This window comes from Boleophthalmus pectinirostris, unplaced genomic scaffold, assembly GCF_026225935.1.
Source record: "Boleophthalmus pectinirostris isolate CB_2022bp ecotype Guang Dong unplaced genomic scaffold, ASM2622593v1 HiC_scaffold_16, whole genome shotgun sequence".
Classification (NCBI taxonomy): Eukaryota; Metazoa; Chordata; class Actinopteri; order Gobiiformes; family Gobiidae; genus Boleophthalmus; species Boleophthalmus pectinirostris.
In genome coordinates, this window is record NW_026571095.1 from 8,556,819 (window position 1) to 8,579,848 (window position 23,030).

The window sequence follows — 23,030 nt, forward strand, 5'->3', positions numbered from 1 at the left end:
AGTCCCGGGGTTTGGTCCAAATTAGCTCAAATTTGACATGTCACATCTACAGACATGAACTCACAGAAGTTGCCAAAGTTTTTTGGGATACTCCTTACAGTTCGCCCGTAGCACGCCGGCGAATAAACGCCTTCATTTCCTGCTTTTTCTGTGACCTGTCACGGCCACAGGCATTGTCCTAGAGAACTCAAATTCAAATCACAATTGCGTGATCCAGGCCTGAATGTGATGAAATATGAAATTTAATAAAAGTGAACTCTATAGCGCCCCCTAGCATAGACGTGAAACATCAACATTATCGGATTTGGACCAAATTCGAGAATTAAATTCTATGCATGTTTACAAGCAAAAAAGTCATTTTTTACGGTTGGTCAGCAGGGGCGCAAAGACTACCCCCCAAAAAATAGTTAAAAAATAATTACACACACAGGCTTAGTCCGATCGTGCTGAAATTTGAATCACTAATGTGTGATCTCAGTCTGAATATAATACACTATAAAACATATGAAAAGTGAACACTATAGCGCCCCCTAGCATTGACATGAAACGTCAACATTGTCGGATTTGTACCAAAGTCGGGGATTAAATTCTATGCATGATTGTAAACAAAAACAGTATATTACGGATATTGGGCATTTTTCATGGTTGGCCAGTAGGGGCGCAATGACTCCTCTGAAACATTTAAAGGTGCATTAGCCGACCTAGCAGACCTGCTAAGAACCCATATAGGTCACCAAAAAGCAAAGGAGGCCTACTGGGACAGGGAGGTTTCCAAGCAGGAAGAACAATTTAAGGAGCTTCAACAGCAGTTTAGTATGCTTAAAATGGAAACTCAAGCCCAAACTACAGCTAGACTGAGGCCTACACCACTGTTGAAGCCTGGACCTTCACACAGCCAACCAGGTGATCTTGGTCATGCTCCTTCATATTTTAACAATGCACCTAAGTTACAAAAGTTGAGTGAAGACGATGATATTGAACATTTTCTAATTACTTTTGAGAGAATTGCAAATGCCTGTAGATGGCCAAAAACAGATTGGGCTTTTCACTTAATACCATTGTTAACAGGTAAAGCAAGAAGTGCCTTTGTTCATATGGATGTAGATTTGTCTATGAACTATGACGATATAAAGGTTGCAATTTTACAGAAGTATGACATTAATAGTGAAACCTACAGGCAAAGATTCCGCTCTCTTCATGTGGAGCCTGAAGAAACTCCAAAAGAGCTTTACATAAGATTAAAGGAGCTGTATGGTAAATGGGTGCAACCAAGGGGTAAAACAGTGGACCAAATTAATGAAATTATCATCCTTGAGCAATATTTGAGGATGTTATAAACAGAACTACAGGTGTGGATAAAGGAGCATGACCCAAAGACTGCTGAGGAGGCTGCCTCACTGGCTGCCATGTTCGTAGCTGCTAGGAGGAAGAACCAGTCCTGGGTTTACAAAAATTGGAAGGATGAACGCTTTCAACCGTCCAATCAACCTCCAATCCAAGAGTTTCCAAGTGTGGGTAAGCCCCCCGCAAGGGAAAAATCACACACATCAAAATTCAATGGTAGAAAACCAATCTGCTATTTATGTGGACAAGAGGGTCATATTAAACCAATGTGCCCGCAAAATCCTGTTAAGTTGTCCCAGATGTGCTTTGTGCCCAGGGAAGAACTGCAGAGGGCAGCGGTAAAGCAGGCATTAAAGTAGACACCTGTGGAGCTCAATGGACATCCGCTCAAAGCACTGATCGATACAGGAAGTACACAGACCCTGGTTCAGCGCAGGTGTGTCACCTCAGTCTGTCTGCAGCAGTGAGACCGTTCCAATCTGCTGTGTCCATGGTGATGAAAAGAAATATCCTACAGCTGATATCTATATCACCGTAAAAGGACAGACTTACCTGCTCAATGTTGGGGTAGTGGATAACCTGCCGTTCCCGGTCATTTTGGGCAGTGATTTACCTGTGTTAATTGACCTGCTACAATCTACTCAAATGTGCAATGTAGCCCTCACCCGGGCCCAGGCAAAGCAATCAAAGGACATTATTTCAGACCTTAGCACTCTGCCTTTCTATAATGTTGAGTTTTCTACAGAACAAACTACTAAAGAGCGCAAATCCAGGAGACAGCGGAGGTGGAGAAGTTCCAAGGCACCGTGGTGGCTACTCCTGACACACCAGAGCTTGAGGTACAGCGAGATTTCCAAATACCTGGTAATATTATAGAACTGCAGCACCAGGATGTAAAGCTTGCTAAGTACTTTCAGCATGCTAAAACCAATAACAATGATTTCTGCGTTCAAAATGGCATACTCTACAGACAACAGGGGTTAACAAAACAGCTCATAGTACCGGAATCAGAGAAATTGTTTTAAAATTGGGCCACGCTATTCCCTGGGCTGGCCACCTGGGGAAGCATAAGACCTTTGCCCACATAAAACGCAGTTTTTTCTGGCCTGGCTTGCGTAAAGATGTTTACAGTTTTGCAGGAGCTGCCCAGAATGTCAGAAAACATCATCCAGACTTCCCAAAAAAGCTCCGCTCCACCCTCTACCAATTGTGAGTACACCATTTCAGCGCTTGGGCATGGACATTGTTGGACCTGTGGAGAAAAGTAAATCGGGTAACCGCTTCATGCTAGTGCTAATGGACTATGCAACAAAATATCCAGAGGTTTTTCCCCTTAAAAACTGTCAAAGAAAAAATGGTAGCCTTCTGTTTAGTGCAATTTTTCTCAAGAGTGGGGTTTCCTCAGGAGATACTCACAGACCAGGGTACCAATTTTATGTCAAAACTTCTGAAAGATGTGTACCAGTTGTTGGGTATCAAAGGACTGAGAACAACACCATATCATCCAGAAACGGATGGATTAACTGAAAGGTTTATCCAAACACTTAAACAGATGCTACGGAAATTTGTAAATGAAACCGGCTCAGACTGGGCTCAATGGCTCCCATACATCTTGTTTGCATATAGAGAGGTTCCCCAGTCCTCTACAGGGTTTTCTCCTTTTGAGCTACTGTTTGGTCATGAAGTGAGGGGACCCCTGACAATCCTAAAGGAACTGTGGGAGGGGGAGGGAACTAACAAAGAACCTGTGAATGTTGTTTCCTATGTGCTCCAGATGCGGGAGAGGCTGGAGAAGATGACCACTCTTGCCCAGGAGCACATGAGGACCTCCCAGCACAAACAAAAGGCCTGGTATGACGCTGCGTCCAGAGAGCGGGGATTTGTGCCTGGTCAGAAGGTCCTGGTAATGCTGCCGTCGGAGGATAGCAAGCTGCTGGCAAAGTGGCAGGGCCCCTATGAGGTAACGGAGAAATTGGGACCAACAACCTATAAAATTTCTGTTCCAGATCAAAGCCGCTCTACCCGGGTTCTCCATGTAAACCTGTTAAAGGAATGGGTCTCCAGACCTGAAGACCAACAAGCCTCCTTTTACATCAAAAATGTAGAGGATGAGGACCTGGAGGAGCAGTATCTGCCTGTTCCGGCAACTTCAGTACCCAGTCTTGACCACCTGACAGAAAATCAAAGGTCTGAGTTGAGGGATATCTGTTCATCTGAGGTGTTCAGGGAAACCCAGGCTATACCACTGTAATAACACATGACATTGCCTTGAAAGAAGATGCAGCAGTAAAACGAATGAGTTACCGCATACCAGAGAGACTCCTTGAACCCCTTAAAAGGGAAATTGAACTAATGCTGTCTCTTGGCATTATTGAGGTGTCAGAGCGAGTGGTGCAATCCAATTGTACTCGTCCCCAAAAAAGATGGCACAATTAGGTTTTGTATTGACTTTCGCTACTTAAACTCAATATCCAAGTTTGATTCCTATCCAACACCCCGTATTGATGAACTGATAGAGAAACTGGGGAAGGCCAAAGATCTCACTACCATTGATCTGTCCAAAGGCTATTGGCAGGTCCCGCTCTCCTCCAGGTCCAGAGAGCTGACAGCCTTCAGGACGCCATGGGGTCTCTACAACTTCCGGGTGATGCCGTTTGGACTTCATGGGGCTCCTGCCACTTTTCAACGCCTTATAGACAAGGTACTCAATGGACTATCGCACTTTGCAGCAGCATATCTGGATGACATCATTATTTACAGCCACAGCTGGGAAGAACATCTACAACATCTAAAAGCTGTCTTTGAGTGTCTCCAGAATGCAGGACCAACAGTAAATCCAGCCAAGTGTGCCATTGCCAAAAAAGAAACTCAATATCTGGGGTTTGTCATTGGAGGCGGAGTGGTGAAGCCACAAGTTCAGAAAGTGGAGGCCATCCAGTCCTGTCCCCTCCCACAGACAAGAACACAACTCCGGTCCTTCCTGGGAATGTCAGGTTGGTACCATAAGTTTATACCTAACTATTCTGCCAGAGCTTCTTTGCTTACAGACATGACCAGTCTCAGAGGCCCAAACAAACTGTTGTGGTCGGAGGAAGCCAAAGAGGCATTTAAAGACATCCAGCAGGCTCTGAGTGAAGACCCTGTGCTCCACTGTCCTGACTTCCAGCAGGAGTTTGTGCTACAGACGGATGCATCAGACAAGGGGCTTGGTGCTGTGCTGCTTCAGGGGCCCCCACAAGACCGCCATCCCATTGCCTTCATCAGTCGCAAACTCTTCCCTAGAGAAACTCGCTATTACACCATTGAGAAGGAATGCCTGGCAATTAAATGGGCTCTTGATTCACTACGCTATTACCTCCTGGGAAGACAGTTTGTCCTTGAAACTGACCACAAAGCACTCAAATGGCTGGAGAGGATGAAGGACACAAATGGCAGAATAACCCGCTGGTACCTGGCCATGCAACCCTACAAGTTCGAGGTGCAGCACATCCCGGGCAAGCAGAATGCCATTGCTGACTACTTGTCCCGCTGTGCGAGTGAGCCTTCAGAGGAGGGGGAGTGTGTGGTGGATACCTCTGCCACCACTCCATAGTGTCAGTATTATTTAATTTTCATTATTATTTACATTAAGTTAATTACACTACACATAATTTAATTCCGTTATTTAGACTTATGTTCTAATTTGAGTGCATGCATTTTAGTTAATATAAGTCTAATTTACTTACACTTATTCTTTTTGTTTTTTTGAGCACCGGACGGAGGACCCTGGGAGAGACCATCAGAACTCAGCAAAGGGGGGGAGCACTATTTAGTTAATTTGTTTAGTTTGTGTTAAGGTCACATTATTATCACTTATTTTCTGTATTATAATTATTTGCTTTTTTGTTTACTTTGATTAAGTTATTGGTTTAGTTAGTTAGTGTAATTCCTCCCTCTTGTGTTTAGCTTTAGTTGGTCCTCAGGTATTTAAACACACCTGTTCCTTTGTCTGGTTGGGTTAGTTTTGTTCTGTTCAGTTTGATTTTGAGTTACCCCAGTTGGGCCCAGCTTTTTTGTTAATAATTTGCCTAATTTGAGCCTTTGTTAAATTATATCTTTTTGGCTTTATTAAATTTAAATTTATTTTTATACCTTGTCTTTGCCTTTCTGTTTGGTCCACTACAACTTCATTAACAAATTCTTCGATTAGCAACAAATCTGAATTAAATTTCCAATAGCTTTTGTTGTGGCTGGATTTGAAATTAGGTTTTAGAACTAATTTCATTAGACAGTGGTCTGTTAAAGGAGCTGCAGCTATTTCTACTGTCTCAATGAAATTTAATATTTCAGGTGATGATAACCAAAAGTCAGTTCTTGACCTTGCCCCACCATTAAGTTTTATCCATGTAAATTGACAAGCATGTGGGTTTTTTTCTCTCCATACATCTGTAAGAGATTGACCGTCTATAAATTCTTTAAACACAGCATTATAATGGTGGTCATTATAGAATGAAGGGGATCTGTCAAGCCATTCGTCCGGTGCAATATTAAAATCCCCACCTAATAAAGTGAAATCTATATTGTAGGTTTGTTTGAAATTATGAATTATGTCTGCAATATCATTCAACAGCTGTTTGTTTTGTTGTAAATTATTGTAGCCATAAATGTTTAATAAAATTGCCAGTGACCCTTCCAAGCTAACAAGGAGTATAAGCCAATGTCCATTTTTGTCACATTTAGAGGTTACCACATCTCCTGGGAATCTTTGTAAGCAAATGGCCACACCTCCAGACTGATTGGTGCCATGTGAAAAGTAAATCTTCTCTCCCCACTGGTTTCTCCAAAACGATTCATCCTCTTCACAGGAGTGTGTCTCTTGTAAAAAAAACACAATGTGCTTTAAGTCCTTTGCAATACAGAAAAATAGCTTTACGTTTTACATTGTCTTTAAGACCTCTTGCATTTAGTGAAATAAACAAAAATTCAGATTTTAAATGAAGCATAAATAAAACAAGATATTTACCTCAACCAGGTAAAGAACAGTTTTTATAAACAGTAAATGAGTGTGTGTGTGTGTGTGGTTGAACCTTTTAAACATTTGAACCGTTCCTCTAAGTTTTAACCAACTTTCCCTTTAATGATGTTAAGCCCTGTGTTCCTTTGCGTGTTCATTTAGATCTTCTGACCGTCTATGAACCCGAATGGCCCTCGAAAGTACGCCTTCTTGCCAGCTTTTTTCGCTTCTTGAATCTTCGGCCACAGCACTTCTCTTGCCTGTCTGGCCGCTACCGTTAAATCTTCCGTAAAGTGAACCCCGGCCTCTTTACAGATAGTAGATTCCTTGGTCAGTTTCCAGATGCCAACTTGGTGCTGTCGCTTCACGAATTGGATGATTACCGGGCGCGTCCTCTTTTCCTCCTTCCTCCCGTTGCGGTGAACAGTGTCCACAGCCTCTTCCATGATCCGCGCCCAGTGCGGTGCCACTTTCTGTAGAAGGTTGACCACCTTCTCTCGTATATTTTCATTCGGCTTTTCTTTCATTCCCTTTATTCTTAAGTTCCAGTGCCTGCTGTAACTTTCTTGTTCTGTTGTTGTTTGACGCAAAACCAGATTTTCCTTTTCCAATATCTCCACTTTTGTTTCTAGCGCGGACACTTGGCCTTTACAGTCTTTTAGCTCCGCGGCGTGAAATTCGAGTGACTTAGCCAGACTACTGACGATGATGCTGTTCTCTCTCAAAGCTTCTTCTTGCTTCTCAAAACGAACAGTCAGCTGAGTTATTGCCGACATTATGGCTTCAAATGATGAGTTTTCATTGGGTTTTGTCCTTTTGCCCAGAGCACCTTTGAGTGGTGGAGATTCAAGTTGCCGCTTTTCTGGTCCGGCGCAAGTGGTTTCCATGGCAGCGTAGTCGTGATGGGCAAGCCCGCAGCTAGCTTTTTCGGATCCGTTACGTCTCTTTTTTTAAAAAGTCTTTTAAGCGTCAAACCAATCTTTTCTGTTGAGAAAGTCCGTTCTTTGATATAGCTATTTTGAGGAACTTTGTTCAGAGCTTTGAAAGGTCCCCCGCTCAGTCCGCCATCTTGCCGGAAGTTTTGATGGCTAATAAAATTAACGTTTAAACAATTATTTACATTTAAATCCTCAGACAACAAGTGGGTGCTGCTTCTTTCCTTTCAGGACCCAATAATAAGTCAATGGTGTGTCCGCACAGCGAATCCAAACCGGTTTAGCCGCGGATCAATGCATTGATCGTACAAATTTAACAAGTGTTGTTTTAAAAGTACGGATCTAAGATTATTTAACTGCAGATTCTCTCTGTAACAGCAGGCTACCCAAGGGGTTAGGTTTAGCAACAGTCAGAAAGTGAATACGGAACAAATACGCAGCAATTCCACAAAGCTGGTGGACTACGGTGCGGATTTGGTGGACCGATAGCAGATCTGCTGCAGATCCTGATGCTAGTAGGGTAATTATTTGGACATATCTGCAAGTATCTACAAGATGCCATGTTACATGGTCCCTCTCTGGACTATATGAAGCCTAGAGGAGCGGCCATTGTGGAATTTGCTTAAAGATAATGTAACACCTAACTTGGACTGGCAATATGTGCAACCAGGCCAGGCCCCCCCCCCCCTCCCGGTCTTCAACTTCTACTGACCCAAAATGCGTGATTGTAACACCTCCCTGTACGAGCCTGGGCCCACCCAAATGTTAACAAGCCCAACCAACCCCCCCTTCTCCAAAATGCTCCCGTTCATATCATATAATACATCCATCAAGAATTTCAGACTTCCGGTCATTGCGCAGTGCATACTGGGAAGGATTTTCCCAGTATGCATCATCAAACCACCATATTTGTCTTTTCTAGTCTTTTGAACCCTGTCACTTTTGTTTCTGGTTTCAATATTATCATATTTTAGTTTTGGGATTCGGACATTGTAATTGTGTGGTTGTTAGATGTCCTAATACTGGAAAACGGCTCGAGAAATTTGTTTGTGAACTCCATGAATGCAAAAGGGAATCAGATCTATGTGACTGCAAACCTCCGTTCAAACTGTTTCCCTTCAACAGCCATTGCTTGCCTGGCAAGTTGATAATATCACTCTGATACATTGGCTCACACACAGACTAGCTCCGCTTGCAAACTAACCACGCTTGTGCTAATTCAACAAACTCTAACTTTATTTTGTATAGAAGTCCGGTGGTATTCTGAGTCGGGGATGTAATATTATATGTCTGACATGTAGCAGGGGAACTTAAATGAAATTTGACATCCTATATAGCAAAATCAGCCGTTTTATTCAGCGCGTCATCTTTTCAACTTAAATCGACAGTGGCACCTAGAGGGTTAAGTTCCGCTGTGCGTAAAAGTGAAGCTGTACCGGAACTTTTCACATGTACCTTAAGAAGAAACAATAAAATCCAGACAGATGTATTTGCAGTTTGACAGGGAGCAAGAGACGAGGGAATGATGAACCCACTGAAAACAAGTTTATTGTCATCTTTCAAAAAAAAAAAAAAATAAAAAATGTGTGACCACCCTGCAGTAACTCCACAACCCCCCTGCTGACAACCTCTGCTCTAATATGGACATCTGAGTTGGTCTGAGGTTGTTTGGAAACCAGCAAGGCAATGACTCAGTCTGCCTTCAAATGACAAAAAAAAATCTCTAATATGTACATCTTGGGTTGTTTGAGGTTGTTTGGAGACGTTCCCAGCAAGTTTTGAGCAATTTTAAGTGAGGGATATACACATGTAACATGAGCTTTGACCACCAGAGGGAGACAGAGTGAGCCATGAGTAAGTATATACAGTATGTGTATGTATGTATGTATGTATGTATGATTATTATTATTGTACATAATGCTGATAATAATTGCATTCTGTTGGAAACTTGAGCCACTTTTAATTAAAACAAAGAAAATCTGTTATTGGAAATTGAAAATATATAAATTATAACATTGACTGATGACACTGCCACAACAAGGGGCAGAGCACCAGGCAAGTACTGCAAGTTGTGACATGAGCACAGATGTCAGAAGCAAGAGACTTTGCTTTGACTAGGACATGTTGTCATGTTGTGGTGAGATTCTATCATACACATGCGTCTCATGGTAACATTTCCTCATACACATTAGCTGTAGGAGAAAGAGGGAATCATTCTGATTCATCTTTTGCACAAGAACACTTGACCAATAAGTTAAATAAATAAGACAAAATTTAAACTTGAGCTATAAGTTGTATAATAAGAGACTAGCTTAATTTCTCACACACACACACGCATGCACGCACACACACACCTCTTCTGTTAATGAAATTAATTCAACATTTACTGATTCATCATCAATGAAAGCTGTTGAAAAATGTATCTTGGTTTATGGCTTGACGCCTCACTCTCATTCAGCACTCATATACATACAATTACCATTTTAGTGGAGAGGAGATTGGCGCGATCCAAGCAACCAGAGCGTAGCAGAGCTGAATTGAAGTCAATTTTATACAGATGTGAGGCATTTGCCTGACCAGTCAGTCCGTTCTACTGTATGTTCTATTTGAATGAGACGGTTCAATCAAAGCCACTAATTTGTGTCATGTGTCTCTCAAATCTGAAGGACATCTCCTTTTAACATTCAGAACAAAATATAGAACTTATTTTACCTGAGTTAAATAATAGTTTGGTGCTATGATTTTTGATTTTGAGCAAATCCTTTATGTTGTTTTATTCGTATGTCTGACTCCTTTTATGTTTTTTTTTCTCCTTATCTTTTAGCAGCCATATTGTTTTTTGACGTGAATGGAGCACACTACAGATTAACTAATATATCCAACCAATATATCAAGCTAATATTTGGACTTTTTAGCATGTCGGCCTTGAATCTCCAGCACAGGCTAATATTTTGTTCTGGTGACCAGCAGCCTAGAACTACCCATATAGCTTTATTTGAACAGAGATAACTGCTGAAAATGTGACTACGCCGCTCTCTTACGGGTTTGTGGTGAAATCCTGTCGGTGAGTTTTTAGTGTATTTAAATTAAATATTTTGGAGGAAAATTTTTGACCATACATATTGGCCCAAAAATATTGGCCGAGCTTATCTGTTAACTTTGTAAAATGAAGCCCTGTTCTGACATTTCAGGCTCTGTGATTGGATGAGCTAAAGTGCCTCTCGTGTACGTCACTCGTGTTTTAAAAAATCCAACTGAAATGCACGTGGCAGGTGGCAATACCTTGCAAAGATGGCAAATGAATGAGGCCCTGTCTGCCCACACATGCCACTCACCCGCACCTTAAAAGTGCTGTGTGCCTGCTTGTCCACTTGACTGGACTTCAGTGCAGTTTTGCCTTGCCTAGATTTAGATGCATGTCTCTCTTGTGTATCCTCTTCATTTGTGTAATTGGTAGTTGAGACACTAGAGGTCACCTTTTGGCAATTTTTGGTGACTGCCAACTTGGTTTGGCCTTATGCATTTATATACACACACACACACACACACACACACACACACACACACACACACACACACACACACACACACATATATATATGGGTCTGTTACTCATAGTGGGAAAATAAGGCAGACTCTTTTTTGAGACTGGTGAGAAATCAAAGCTGCTTGTGATTACCTGCACAGATTCACGGAAGAACATGCAAATCTCACACCAATATGATGTCAGCAGTGAGAACAATGCATTCATGGTTTTGTGCAAAATCATTGCTTGCTCTGATGTAGAGTGCATAATATCCTTTAACTGAATAAATTATGTTTAACTTAACATCAGTGCCTCTGTTAGTGCAAGTCTCTGTTAGTGCTAAATATTTAGTCATAAGCTTACTCACTCAGTAAAATATATTATTCAAGTAGGGCATCTGAAACTTACTCTGAGAAGGTACAATTTTATTAAAAGGTTAATTGAGAAAAGTAATTCAGTACTATCCACCTCTGCATTGCTTTCACAAAGCAAAGATTACGGTCAAAACATACATAATTTAAAAAGTTAAATAAATTCCATAATATGCATGTAAATACCTAACCATGTTTTAGTTTTTATTTTGATCTCCATTAGTTGTGTAAGCACAGAGAAACTACAGAGAAAATACTAATAATACCAACAACAAATACATAACAACGCCCAGCACCTATTTTGATATTACTGCTAGACTAGAGAGAGAATAGTGTAATGGTGCAATAACAACCCCTTGCAGGAAATTTCCACAATAAATACATAAATTGAAACTTCAATATACTTTTCAGGCATCTTGGATTCTACAGAAAGTGTATGACAATGTAACAATGACTCAAGTTTCCAGGAAGCCAGTACCTCATGCAGCGGGAGGAGCTATTAGTTGTTATATGTATGTGCCTCATCCTCAGACCAAGTAACTCTGTGCTAACAAGAGCTATCAATCATGGGTCTGCTGCTGCCTTTGCTTCTGTGTTTTCTTGCCTGTATTTTTGGTGGATTGTACATTCTGGGGGTTTTTAGACAAAGACGTCCAGGAGAGCCTCCCCTAGATAAAGGTTGGATGCCTTGGCTGGGTCATGTCCTGGAGTTCCGGAGGGACACTGCCAAATTTATACAGAGAATGAGGCAAAAACATGGTGATGTTTTTACAATACAGCTTTGTGGCTTTTATGTGACCTTTCTTCAAGACCCTTTGTCATTTGGAGCATTTGTGAAAGAAAGCAGAGAAAAACTGAACTTTAATGCATTTGCTAAACAGTTAGTTTTCAGAGTGTTTGGCTATAAGGCTTCTGATAATGATCGCACAATTAATGACATAAATAGTCAGAAGCACCTCAAAGGTCACGGACTGCAGATGATGACAGAATCTATGATGAGTAATTTGCAGAATCTCATGCTGCACAATCTTGGCTCTGCTGCAAACCAAAAAACCTGGACAGAAGATGGACTTTTTAATTATTGCTACAACATTTTGTTTAGAGCTGGTTACCTGTCTCTGTACGGAAACGCAACATCAGAGACCGAAGGAGATAATGAGAAAGCCAAGGCTAAAGACAGAATTGAATCGGAAGCCTTGTTTAATGAATTTCGTAAATATGACCAGCTTTTTCCTAATTTAGCTTATGGTGTCCTACCCCCAAGTGGAAGAAAAGAGGCTTTCAGATTGATGCATTACTTTTGGGACGCTCTATCCGTTAAAAAAATGAGAAGCAAAGACAACATTAGTGGCTGGATACGGGACACTTACAGTCTGCGTAGGGAGGAAGGTATGACAGATTCAATGATAGACAGATACATGTTTACACTACTTTGGGCATCTCAGGGCAACACTGGGCCTTCATCATTTTGGCTTCTTCTCTACCTTATGAAGGACCCAGTTGCAATGGAGGCTTTGAGGAAAGAAGTAGATAAAGTTCTTAAGGAGTCTGGGCAGGAGGTCCGACCTGGTGGCCCTCCAGTCGACCTAACCTACGAAATGCTCACAAAAACCCCAGTTCTAGACAGTGCTGTTGAAGAAACTCTTCGTCTTGTTGCAGCACCAATGCTCACCAGAGCTATCCTTCAAGATATGACCCTGAAAATGGCTGATGGTCGTGAGTTTTTACTCCGCAAAGGAGACCGCATGTCTGTTTTTCCATATGTTTCTGTTCACGTTGACCCTGAAATCCACCCTGACCCATACACCTTCAAGTATGACCGGTTCCTCACTCCAGAAGGTACCAAGAAAACAGATTTCTACAGAGGGGGAAAGAGGGTCAAGTACTACAGCATGCCTTGGGGGTCTGGGGTGTCCATGTGCCCTGGTCGCTTCTTTGCCACCAATGAGCTCAAGCAGTTTATTTTTCTCATGCTGGTCTACTTTGACATTGAGCTGATCAATCCAGATGAGAAGATACCACAAATCGATCACAGGCGGTGGGGATTTGGAAGCATGCAACCAGACAGAGAAGTCAAGTTTCGTTACAGGCTTAGGTACTAAATGCTGCATATATTTCTCATATTTTTTCAGTAGGGGTTGATTTACATAAAGTATTGTCTAATAGTAGTTTAAGACAATTGTTAACAGCAACACATTTGTACAAAGTACACAACAATTAGTTAGCCAACTCAAACTTGTACATGCTTATGTTGCATATTCATTTCATGGTTGTACATTTTGTATTTGCCCTGTGATACAACAATTCTGATTTGTTCTTGTACGTTTTGTCAACTGGATTGATTTTTAAAATAACCTGAAAGAAATGTCTAAAATTATCCTTGTATTATCAAAGCATATCCTGTTGGAATTGTATGTAATACTACTGCATGTCATTTTTTTCCAGCAACACACTGTTGAAGAGTAGACTGCCAAGTTTACATTGATTTTGTTTTTTCATTTAAGGTATGACTCTTCTTTACATACTTTTGGAAACAAAATTATAAAATTACATATCTAAGCGTATTGTACAGCAGTAAGCTGGGGTTTTCTAAACAAAGTTCTATCATGATCCACTAATCTATGGAACACTTACATGGATCAGTATTGGATTATGGAAGATAGGTTTCAGGCTATCATGCTGACATGATTTCCAGTCACTATGTTTATGTCAAACTATGAATCTAAAAATAAATTCTCAAAACCTTATTCAATAAAGTGACAGTTCTTGGAGATTTACAAATGTTTTGCACTAGAATTTGACTATGCTTGCTTATTTTTTCCTCATATTAAAGTTACATATTTGCGTCATATTGCCAAAGCATATTCCTTGTTTGTGAAGCTTTGTTCACCAACAATGTCAATAAAGCCTTTCCGATTCTTCTTCTGTTTCTGAATGGGGAGTGTGGCTACAATTTTTTTTTTTTTTCAATTAGTGTCCTTTGTTAGATATGGAGTGATATGTAAATCCTTTATAACCTTCTGCATATCCTTCCGTGACGTTATGCTTATGGAACCAAAGCCTGTACAGTGAATGTGTTAATGTAATAAGCATGCCCTGACCGTACACCCAGGTTTGAAATGCCACCCATGTGCCGTTTAGCCTTGAACATAACCTTTGTATTCTGTAAAGATAGGCCTTGTAAATACAAAACCCCCCTCATGCCCTGCTACTTGACTGACCCACTTTTACTGTACATTATCAGACACACAGATCATCAAATGTTTACGTATGTACATATGCACAGTACTATAACCAGGAAAAGTGTCAGTTCAGGCCATGTTGCATATATATGTATACATTTTACGATATTAAAAGTTTGCTCTGAAACATACCTGGATGCCTGAGGAATTACACAAATATTAGGAGATGATGCCTATTATATTATTTAGCACACAATTAAAATTAAAAAGTTTATTTTGCAAGTATTGATAAATAGTATGTTTTGTAACTTTCTATCTAAGGTGGGAATCATAGCCATTCATACCCATTCCATGGGCATGGCAATCCAAGCGAATGGAAAACAATAGGGCCTTTGGAGCTAGGATGTTGGTGTCCTGTCTGTACTTGGTAGTGATGAAAATGAGTCATTGTGTGACTGCTGAGCAGAGAAGCACGGAGGACATTTTTGTCAATTAATTACAGGAAGAAATTGTAATATACTAAAAGATACCATCAACTGGTAAGCTAAAAAGTATGTTTTCTCTTTAATAATCCTCTGAACATGGCTGGATGTAAGTGTCAAAAATTGTGTGAATGTGCCGTGCACTTATACAAGCAATGATTATGACTAAAACTGCCAAACTGTTTTAGAAGGAAAATGTATGATTGAGACAAAGTCATTTAGTTAAGTTAATTTCATGTGTTTATTTCCAAACCATTGCTAGCCTGTTCAACCAATAATGTGGCAAGGAGTATGAGACAATTAGATTAGTGAAATGGAATGCTCTTTTACAATGAATCCAGTCAGGCTGTATCAACAATATAACTGATATTATAGTTTGATAATAACACCTTTCAGTTATGCCATATCGTCAGCGCATCTTCATCTAAATCTAAATGTTTTTCTCTGTATTATATATGAGAACTGTATAATCCATGAAGCCTTGTTGTGGTTTTCACTTGTTAATACAGTATTGCAAGATGCAAACATCTTGATTTAAGTTTGGTCTTGATATAATTTCAGTCTTGCTTTTCAGTCAGCAAGCACAGAAACATTTACAAACCATCCACGAACAAGAGTTGTTTTTGTCCATGTAATCAAATAGAGTTCTCTAAACTTTTTAACCATGTTATAATGTTCACTCACCAATGTCATGTCATTTGAATTGATTCATGCATGTTTGAGTAGTCCTTTATTTTCCTGCATTTCAGGCTTGAGTCCCGTTTCTATTATTAAGGGGTTTCAATCTTGTGGTTTACTAAGAGAAACATGTAAAATCATGATCTACTCATGTTATAGTTTCAAATATGTCTTCTGTAACATCATCAATCCAGGCTCCCTGGAATCTCACATTACAATAAGTTAATGATGGATTTAGTTCTATATAGAGCCTTCCACTGTTTATAAACAGGATGGCTGCATTTTAAAGGCTGGTACCATTCTTAGACCCCAGGCTGAGCCTCATGCTTCGCTGCTTCTGGTGCTCTGTGTTGTGGTGCCCTCCAGCTGAGCTGTGGGTGGGTGCTCCTCTGGTGGTCGACTCGGGTGTCTCGTACTTTGTCCGGGGGCCATGGCGCTCCGTGCCCACTGCCCAGCTGCTCTCTCTCCACATCCTCTCTGCGCCCAGTGCTCTGTGCTCTCCATGTCCTCTACGGGTAGCCTGAGGCTCCATGTCATGGCCACTCTACCTTTCATGCCCGTTTCTCCATGCTCTCCTCAAAAACTCCCTGACAGTTTGTCCCTCTTCATTTTGTCTGTATCATTTTTCTCACTAAGACCCAGGTGTGCTGATTACTTGGCACATGGCATTGTACCTAACACCTAAACAGGACCGTGAACATTTGTATTGATCACAGATGTGTTGTTTTCAGATGATCTTAAAACTTTTTTGTCTGTTTGTTAATGTGTGCATTGTTTCACCATAAAAATTGCTGAACATTATGCCAATAGAAATGCATTAGAACACTCCCAGCATGATGCTGATTAAAGGTTGTATGGAGGATTTTTTTTGTTTCAAATTGTCAATGATAGATTATAGAGGTGCAGTAGCCTTGTAATTATGATGACCAAAAAAAAGAGAATAAAAATTCATCAACTCTGGACATGGTGGGGCTAAACATTTGCCAATAGATAACGACACTGCCTCGTTATCTGTTAGCTGACAGGCTGTCAATCAAACTCCCTACGTTTCTAGCGTAAGTGACTTGCCTGCGCGCTGCCGTTACGTGGTTTACGTACGACTGTCACACAGTCCACAGACGCAAGACGCACAGACGCTGTTTACTCCACCAACGCAACAGTTCTTAGCGGCTTTTTTTTTTACCTATATCTTCCTCGCAGTTAGCACAAAGTTTGTTGCAATGGCGACAAGAATCCAGTTAGCCACAAAAGAAAGTCCGTTTTTTTAGGTCGCTGAAAGAAGAAGACAAGGGGAAAAGCAGCGAAGCCAAACTAAGGTGATTCTTGGAGATTCATTCCAGCGATGGCGCGACTGAAGCAGTCGGTCTAAGACTGACGCACTGGTCGCCAAATTACTCCTGGACAGGAAACTTCTGCTTATTATGAAAATGTACTTTATTTCCAAGAGCTAGACAAACGTTTTTCAGGACACGAAAGCGATATCCTATGTCTGAAAACGTAATTTTCAAGGCAAAGAAAGAGTCCGCTTGCTGCTGCGTGTTGTAGCTAGTTCATTCGCACTGAATCTCCGCACACTCTTCTCTGCACCCCTTTCCTGTCCCCACTGCCGGTTCCGCTCTTCCCCCTGCTCCTCACTTCTGTGCGCACTGAATCTCCGCGCACCGCTCCCCTCTCCTCTCCCCTCTCCCTGCTCCCTGCTCCGCTCTTCTCCCTGCTCCTCACTTCTTGTTCGCGAACGAAATGTCCGCACACCCGCTCCCCCCGCTCCTCACTTCTCCGTCTTGCCTAACCAACACTGTAGTTAGTTGTTTACAAGTCATGTGCAGCGCACCGGCTGTAAACAAACCTGTTTCTGGCGTAAGGAGGAGGCGGGAGGAGACGTTTCTACGTAGGAGCTGTAGGGGAGGGGGGGTGGTTTCACACATGCGCAACATTTGAAAAAGGACAAACAGTCGCTGGATTTTTCGTTCCTTGGAAAATCCTCTATACAACCTTTAAGTATCAATTAAACTCCCGGACATTTGACAGCATGATTCAAAACCTTAGTTCTGCAGAGCATTACTACAGTAGTTAGTTTTGTAGTGTGTAGTTGTGCATTCTTCTAATTGTTGGCTTGATCCCTCAATCGAAACAATGAAATAGCCCTGTTACTGCAGCCACTTGTGATGTCAGAGGGAGGAGAGGTCAGGCCAGGTAGATGAACCCATAATTTTGGAGCATGTGCTTTACACACCCTTTCCCCAACACAACAAACTGTCACAGGTTTGCCTATTGTTTACATGTTTATCCCCAATTCAACTCCATTTCCCAGCCTGACCTAGCCCAGCTATTGCTTCTTCCCTGTTTTTTCCTGCAGCTGCCACTCATTCCCTAATCATAGGGAAGTCTATATAAACTCCTTCTGCCCATTCAGTCTTTGCTAGATTGCAGACCAATCAAGAGACACTATCCAGCCCTGTATCTGAACAAATCCCGTTGTTGCTGTAAGCTGTACCAAATGAACTAATGAAATATGAATGGTGCACGCACCCAGGAATCTAGGAGGAAAGAAGGTGTAAGAAATTGAGACCACAGTTTGAATAAGAAAAGTGAACAAAGCTGACATTTATTGAACAGGGTCAACACCCCCAAACATTACTGTTTCACCCCTATGTGAATCAGTCCCCCATTCAAATCAAAATAAATTGTCCCTTTAAAATAAAAGTTTCAGAGTTCTGAAAAAAATTATTGTGTTGCATTTACCCGGGTATTTTGAATTTTTAATAAAAAAATGTTGGTGGCCTTAACAAGGCCTTCAGCTGTATTACGATGAAAGCCAGGTCCACCATGGAAAGATGTTAAGGCATCCAGGAACTCCTTCAGGCCTGGATCCAGTGATTCCAGCGTCACACCAAAACAGTCCCAAGTTGAATCAGGTCAACAACAACAGCATCAGCAGGGTAATAGTTATATAATTCTTATAAAACAAAAATCAGACCTGAGTCAAATAATTTCAAACTACATCTAACTGGATTACAGTAGATTGCAGGTTCTTAAACAATGTGCAGTATTCAACATGTGCACTAGCTGTGCACATGGTAGTGTAACAACCCCTTTAAAATTTGTTTCTGTAAATAAGTTCTGCTTTGTACATAGTTACACATTGGTTCTTATAGTATGTCCACAGAATCATGTAAATAACAAATTTTCACAGAATCATGAAATCAAGGTCAATGTATAAGTAAGCAATTACTGGGGGGTTGAGTTCTCTCACAACACACTGAAAAGCTCTGCCACTGGTCTTGCTTAATTTCAGTGTGCTTATGGGTACCAGCCACCCTTGTTTCCATCTCAGGAGAAGGAAGCACTATGTCTTTCTTTTCAGGTCTTGATCAGTTTTGGTTGTGAACTAAGGCTACGTTCAGACTGCAGGGCTTAATGCTCAATTCCGATTTTTTTGTGAAATCCGATGTTTTTGCGAGGTCGTTCACATTTCCAATTAAATGCGACTTGTCTGTGACTTCAGTGTGAACGTTAAACGGCCCGAAAGTGTCCCGCATGCGCACTGGAGGACACGATGATGTCAACCCCATGCGTCAACCGCAGCGAGCGTGCTCTGTGTTTACGGAAGTTGTCCAAACATGGACGCGAGCATTGAGCACCTGGCGATTTTACAGTTCCGGTTTCCGCCTGCTTCAGCGCAGAATAGTGACGTTTGTCGCTTGTTGATGACGTGTAGGTCGGATGGATGCGCTTTGGCCGTTCAGACTGAAGTCGCAAGTCAAAAGATCGGATATGTATCGGATTCAGGAGCACATATCCAAGTGGCCTGGGTCGCATTTGAAAAATTCGGATCTGTGCCGTTCAGGCTGTCATTAAAAGATCAGCTACAGGTCACATAGAAGCCAAAAATCGGATTTGGATCACTTCAGGCTGCAGTCTGAACGCAGCCTAAGAATCTTCCACTTCGGGATGACTGCAAGAAGCTGGCACCAGAATTAATCTGGCCCTTCGAAATAAACAAAATGGTCAATCCAGTGGCTGCCCACGTCAAACTGTCCAGAGCCATGCACATAAATCCAATATTGCATGTGTGGAAGTTGAAACCTGTCTGTGAAAGCCCTCTTGCTCCTGTCTTGCCTCTACCACTACTGACTCACCTGACTGATGGGGAACCTGCATATACTATGTGACATCTCCTGCGGTCCAGACACTGTGGTCAAAATCTCCAACACTTAGTTTATTGGAAAGGCTGGTCGGGAGAAGTGTTCATGCGTGCCTGCCAGCTTCATCCTAGACCCTCTTTTTAAGGCCTTCCATGAGCAACATCCTGACCAACCTTCTGTACTAGTAATAATTACGGCTGGGTATCATTAAGAAATTGACGATACATATCTCGATACATAGGCCACGATACGATACATATCTCAATATATTCCACTTTCAATTCAGTACGATATATTTCAAATCAATTCGATACAGTTTAATAAAAAATAATGGCTAAATCATGGCTGTGATACTAAAAGTCTTTGTTCACATGGTCTTTGTGAGTGTTTGGCTTTGACTAGAAATATAGTTTTGGGGCCCCACTCAACAAATGTTGAGAAATGGTATCAATCTAGTATAATCAATTAAGTTCATCAAGTAATTAATTAATTAAACAATTGTTCTGAAAGTTTCCAAATTCTTGTCCATATCAGTGACCCATATCTGGAAATAGCATCACTATTCACCAAATCAAATTGTGGTTTATGAATATTTATTGACCAAGATAAACAGAAGCATTTAGATATGAAATATGCAAATGAGCGTAGGCTACTCTAGATTGTTGTCTAAAGATGGGAGTGTTCATGAGGTCTGCACTGGTCACAGATTAAGGCCAGTTAAATCAAAACACTATTGACTACAAAAATGCAAATATTTAAATTTGGAAAAATATGGAAGCTTCACTTCCGATCAAATCAGCTACAGTAATTTGATCAAAACACATCAAAAGACTGGCACAAATTTGGAAAAGAGAACTGGAAGTTTTAACTTCTGGGGCGTTGTCTCTCTAGAATGCTCTTTGTCCAGTAGAAAAGATAAGGAGCTGCTCTGTGTTTCCCTGTTTCTCTGTCCTCTTTGGTGAAGGGTCCAATGTGAACTGTTTCCTTGAACTGTCGTTGAACTGCTTGGGGTCTCCTCAGTACCAATCTAAATCCTGTTGTAACCACTCACTTAGGTTTTAGCAGGAAAGGCTTGGTTAAAGTTGTGTGGGGGATGAGGAGAGGTCTGTGAGGTTCCTCTCACATTTGCATTATGAACCATTAACAGTTTTAGTATAAGCACGAGTTTATACAGTCCTTTACCTGATCCACAATATCCCCATGAGTATTAAAGGGGCCCGGTCAAGCAGAAGTAAACAGCAAGGCCAAAAATTCAATCTGATATAAAAATGGATTCAACAGATAGCATATGTACTCTAGTTCATGAAACTGTTTACATTTTTTCTGTACCATTTTTAGTTCTAAAGTTACATACGTTTTAAACAGACCATTTATGAAAGATGGAACAAAAATTATTTCCCAAATTTCAAAGACCTGCAAATCATGTAAATAAATTGATGTATTTCATCATATCTTCTGTTATTCGATCTTTGAACTGTTGATGAAGGTACATGATTTTTCAAAAAAAAAAAAAAAAAGTATTTAAAATGATAAAAAATTGCTTTGAAGGACTGACATATTTTATAGAAATAGTTTCCTTTCATTTTGAAGTAATATTAAAGTATTCGGAAGAAAAAGGCTGACAAATAATGCAAACTCTTGCACCTTCTACTTGCTTGCACAATTTTCCCTCCGTTACTTTTCCCTCCGTTACCATGACCTTTCTTAATAAAAAATCTCATTACTCAAAAAGTAAGAGGTTTTTCAACTTAATCTTGTACCATATGGTAGAAACTATATGAAGCAAATATTCAAACCAGTTTGTTAAGGATATGTAAGTGAGAACCAAGAGTTATTGCTGTTTGTATTTATTGCCCAAAAGATTTCATTCCCTCCGTTACCGACATGATTTTTTTAATTTTTTGTCAACAACTTGAAAGAATATCACAGGTTTAACTTTACCCTGTTAGAGTGTTAACTCTTTCCTACATTCTAATACTTTACTTATTTCAATATTCCCTCTAGTTTCTGAATAAGAGCTATTTGAATGTAAAAAATCTGCCCCCGTTTCCCTCTGTTACTGCTTAACCGGACTCAAAGATGAAATGAATGGAAAGAGTCCAAATATGGAAAGAATGAGGGAGTGATTGTTCCAGACAGCAAAAACACAAACACTCAAAACTACTAAAAGTTGCGCTAGCAGAGAGTGAGTCCTGATTGGTTGAGAAGTGAGGAGGAGTGATAACTGATTGGTTGAGACAGAGGCTGTTGCTGAGGCTTGAATGTCAGAATAATAACGTAAAGATGAAATAGTGAAAACTCAATAACTAAACTAACAACTTAATGACAGATTACAAACAACACACAATATGCATAAAAGTACACTCTTGTTAACATACACCACTCCTCTTCTTTGTGTGAAGAAAGTCCTTTAGCTGAGATTGTTTGATCAGACAGTGGTGACTTTTATTTGTGTCTTGGTTATCGCTAGTTTCAGAATTTACTTCAGTCAGTTGGTTTCTTTGTAGAAGAAACTTAGTAGATCTTGTAGATCTCTTTGAGGAGAAGTAAGAGATTGTCTGTCCTTGCAAAACACAAGTCTCTTATCTTAATTTAAGTGACAGTTTCAGTGTCCAGAGAGCTGAAGGGAAGCAGGGGATGAAAATTTCCTTCTTAAAGTTCTGATACCATAGCAACAGTGAAGCAGGTGCTTCTCACAGTTTCTTGGGTCAGCCTGTAATACTACACTTCAGAGGGCTCTTAAGGTTCTCTTAAGTTTCTCCTTGATTCCTGTCTTGATTCTGCAGGAAATGGGTGAGGAAGTCCCACCCACAGAGGAGACACAGGGAGGAGAAATAATATAAACTCCTCACTGAGACCAGAAAAGATTGATTATTTGATCTGATGTCTGTCTCCTGAAGCCTCCCTCAGGTTTACTCCTTCATTCAGTGGTTTTCTTTTGGACACTTAATATGACTCATTTGATTGACAGCTGAAAAATGGAAGATTGGGGAGAGGAATCAAGAAGAAGGAAGCGAGGAAAGAGAAATGAGATGCGGCTGTGGAGCTGGTGAAGTTGTCGGCATCATGCTTTAGGCCTTTTCTCATCTCAGACGCTTCAGTGGAGTGCAGCTTTAGTCAAACTGGCACGGGACGCACTGGGCCTCGGGGTAGGATAGACTAGTGTAGGAACTGGGAGGAAACATGAACAAATGAGATGGGACTGACACAACTCTGAGGCAGCCTAGCAGACAAGCCCCGACTGCCACACTCCTAACAGGGCTTTAATGATGGCAGCTCAGGCCCAAAACACAAGCAGCACGTTGTCTTGGTCTGGTGTCTTTTCTCAGAGGGAGGTGAGAGCAGGGCTGGGCCCACAGAGCCACGTGGTCTAG

General features: G+C 41.0%; 1 protein-coding gene across 1 annotated transcript; it reads left to right on the top strand.

The window, feature by feature from the left end:
* Positions 1–11,735: 11,735 nt before the first annotated feature.
* On the top strand, positions 11,736–13,382 carry LOC110159864 (5-beta-cholestane-3-alpha,7-alpha-diol 12-alpha-hydroxylase-like). The gene has a single exon (XM_020924471.2). It carries the CDS (start codon positions 11,736–11,738, stop codon positions 13,269–13,271), a length of 1,536 nt encoding a protein of 511 aa, XP_020780130.2. The 3' UTR covers positions 13,272–13,382.
* Positions 13,383–23,030: the final 9,648 nt, after the last annotated feature.

What these genes read in the sequence shown, in the direction of transcription:
- LOC110159864 (XM_020924471.2), top strand. Translation starts at nt 11,736, where the DNA reads ATGGGTCTGCTGCTGCCTTTGCTTCTGTGTTTTCTTGCCTGTATTTTT.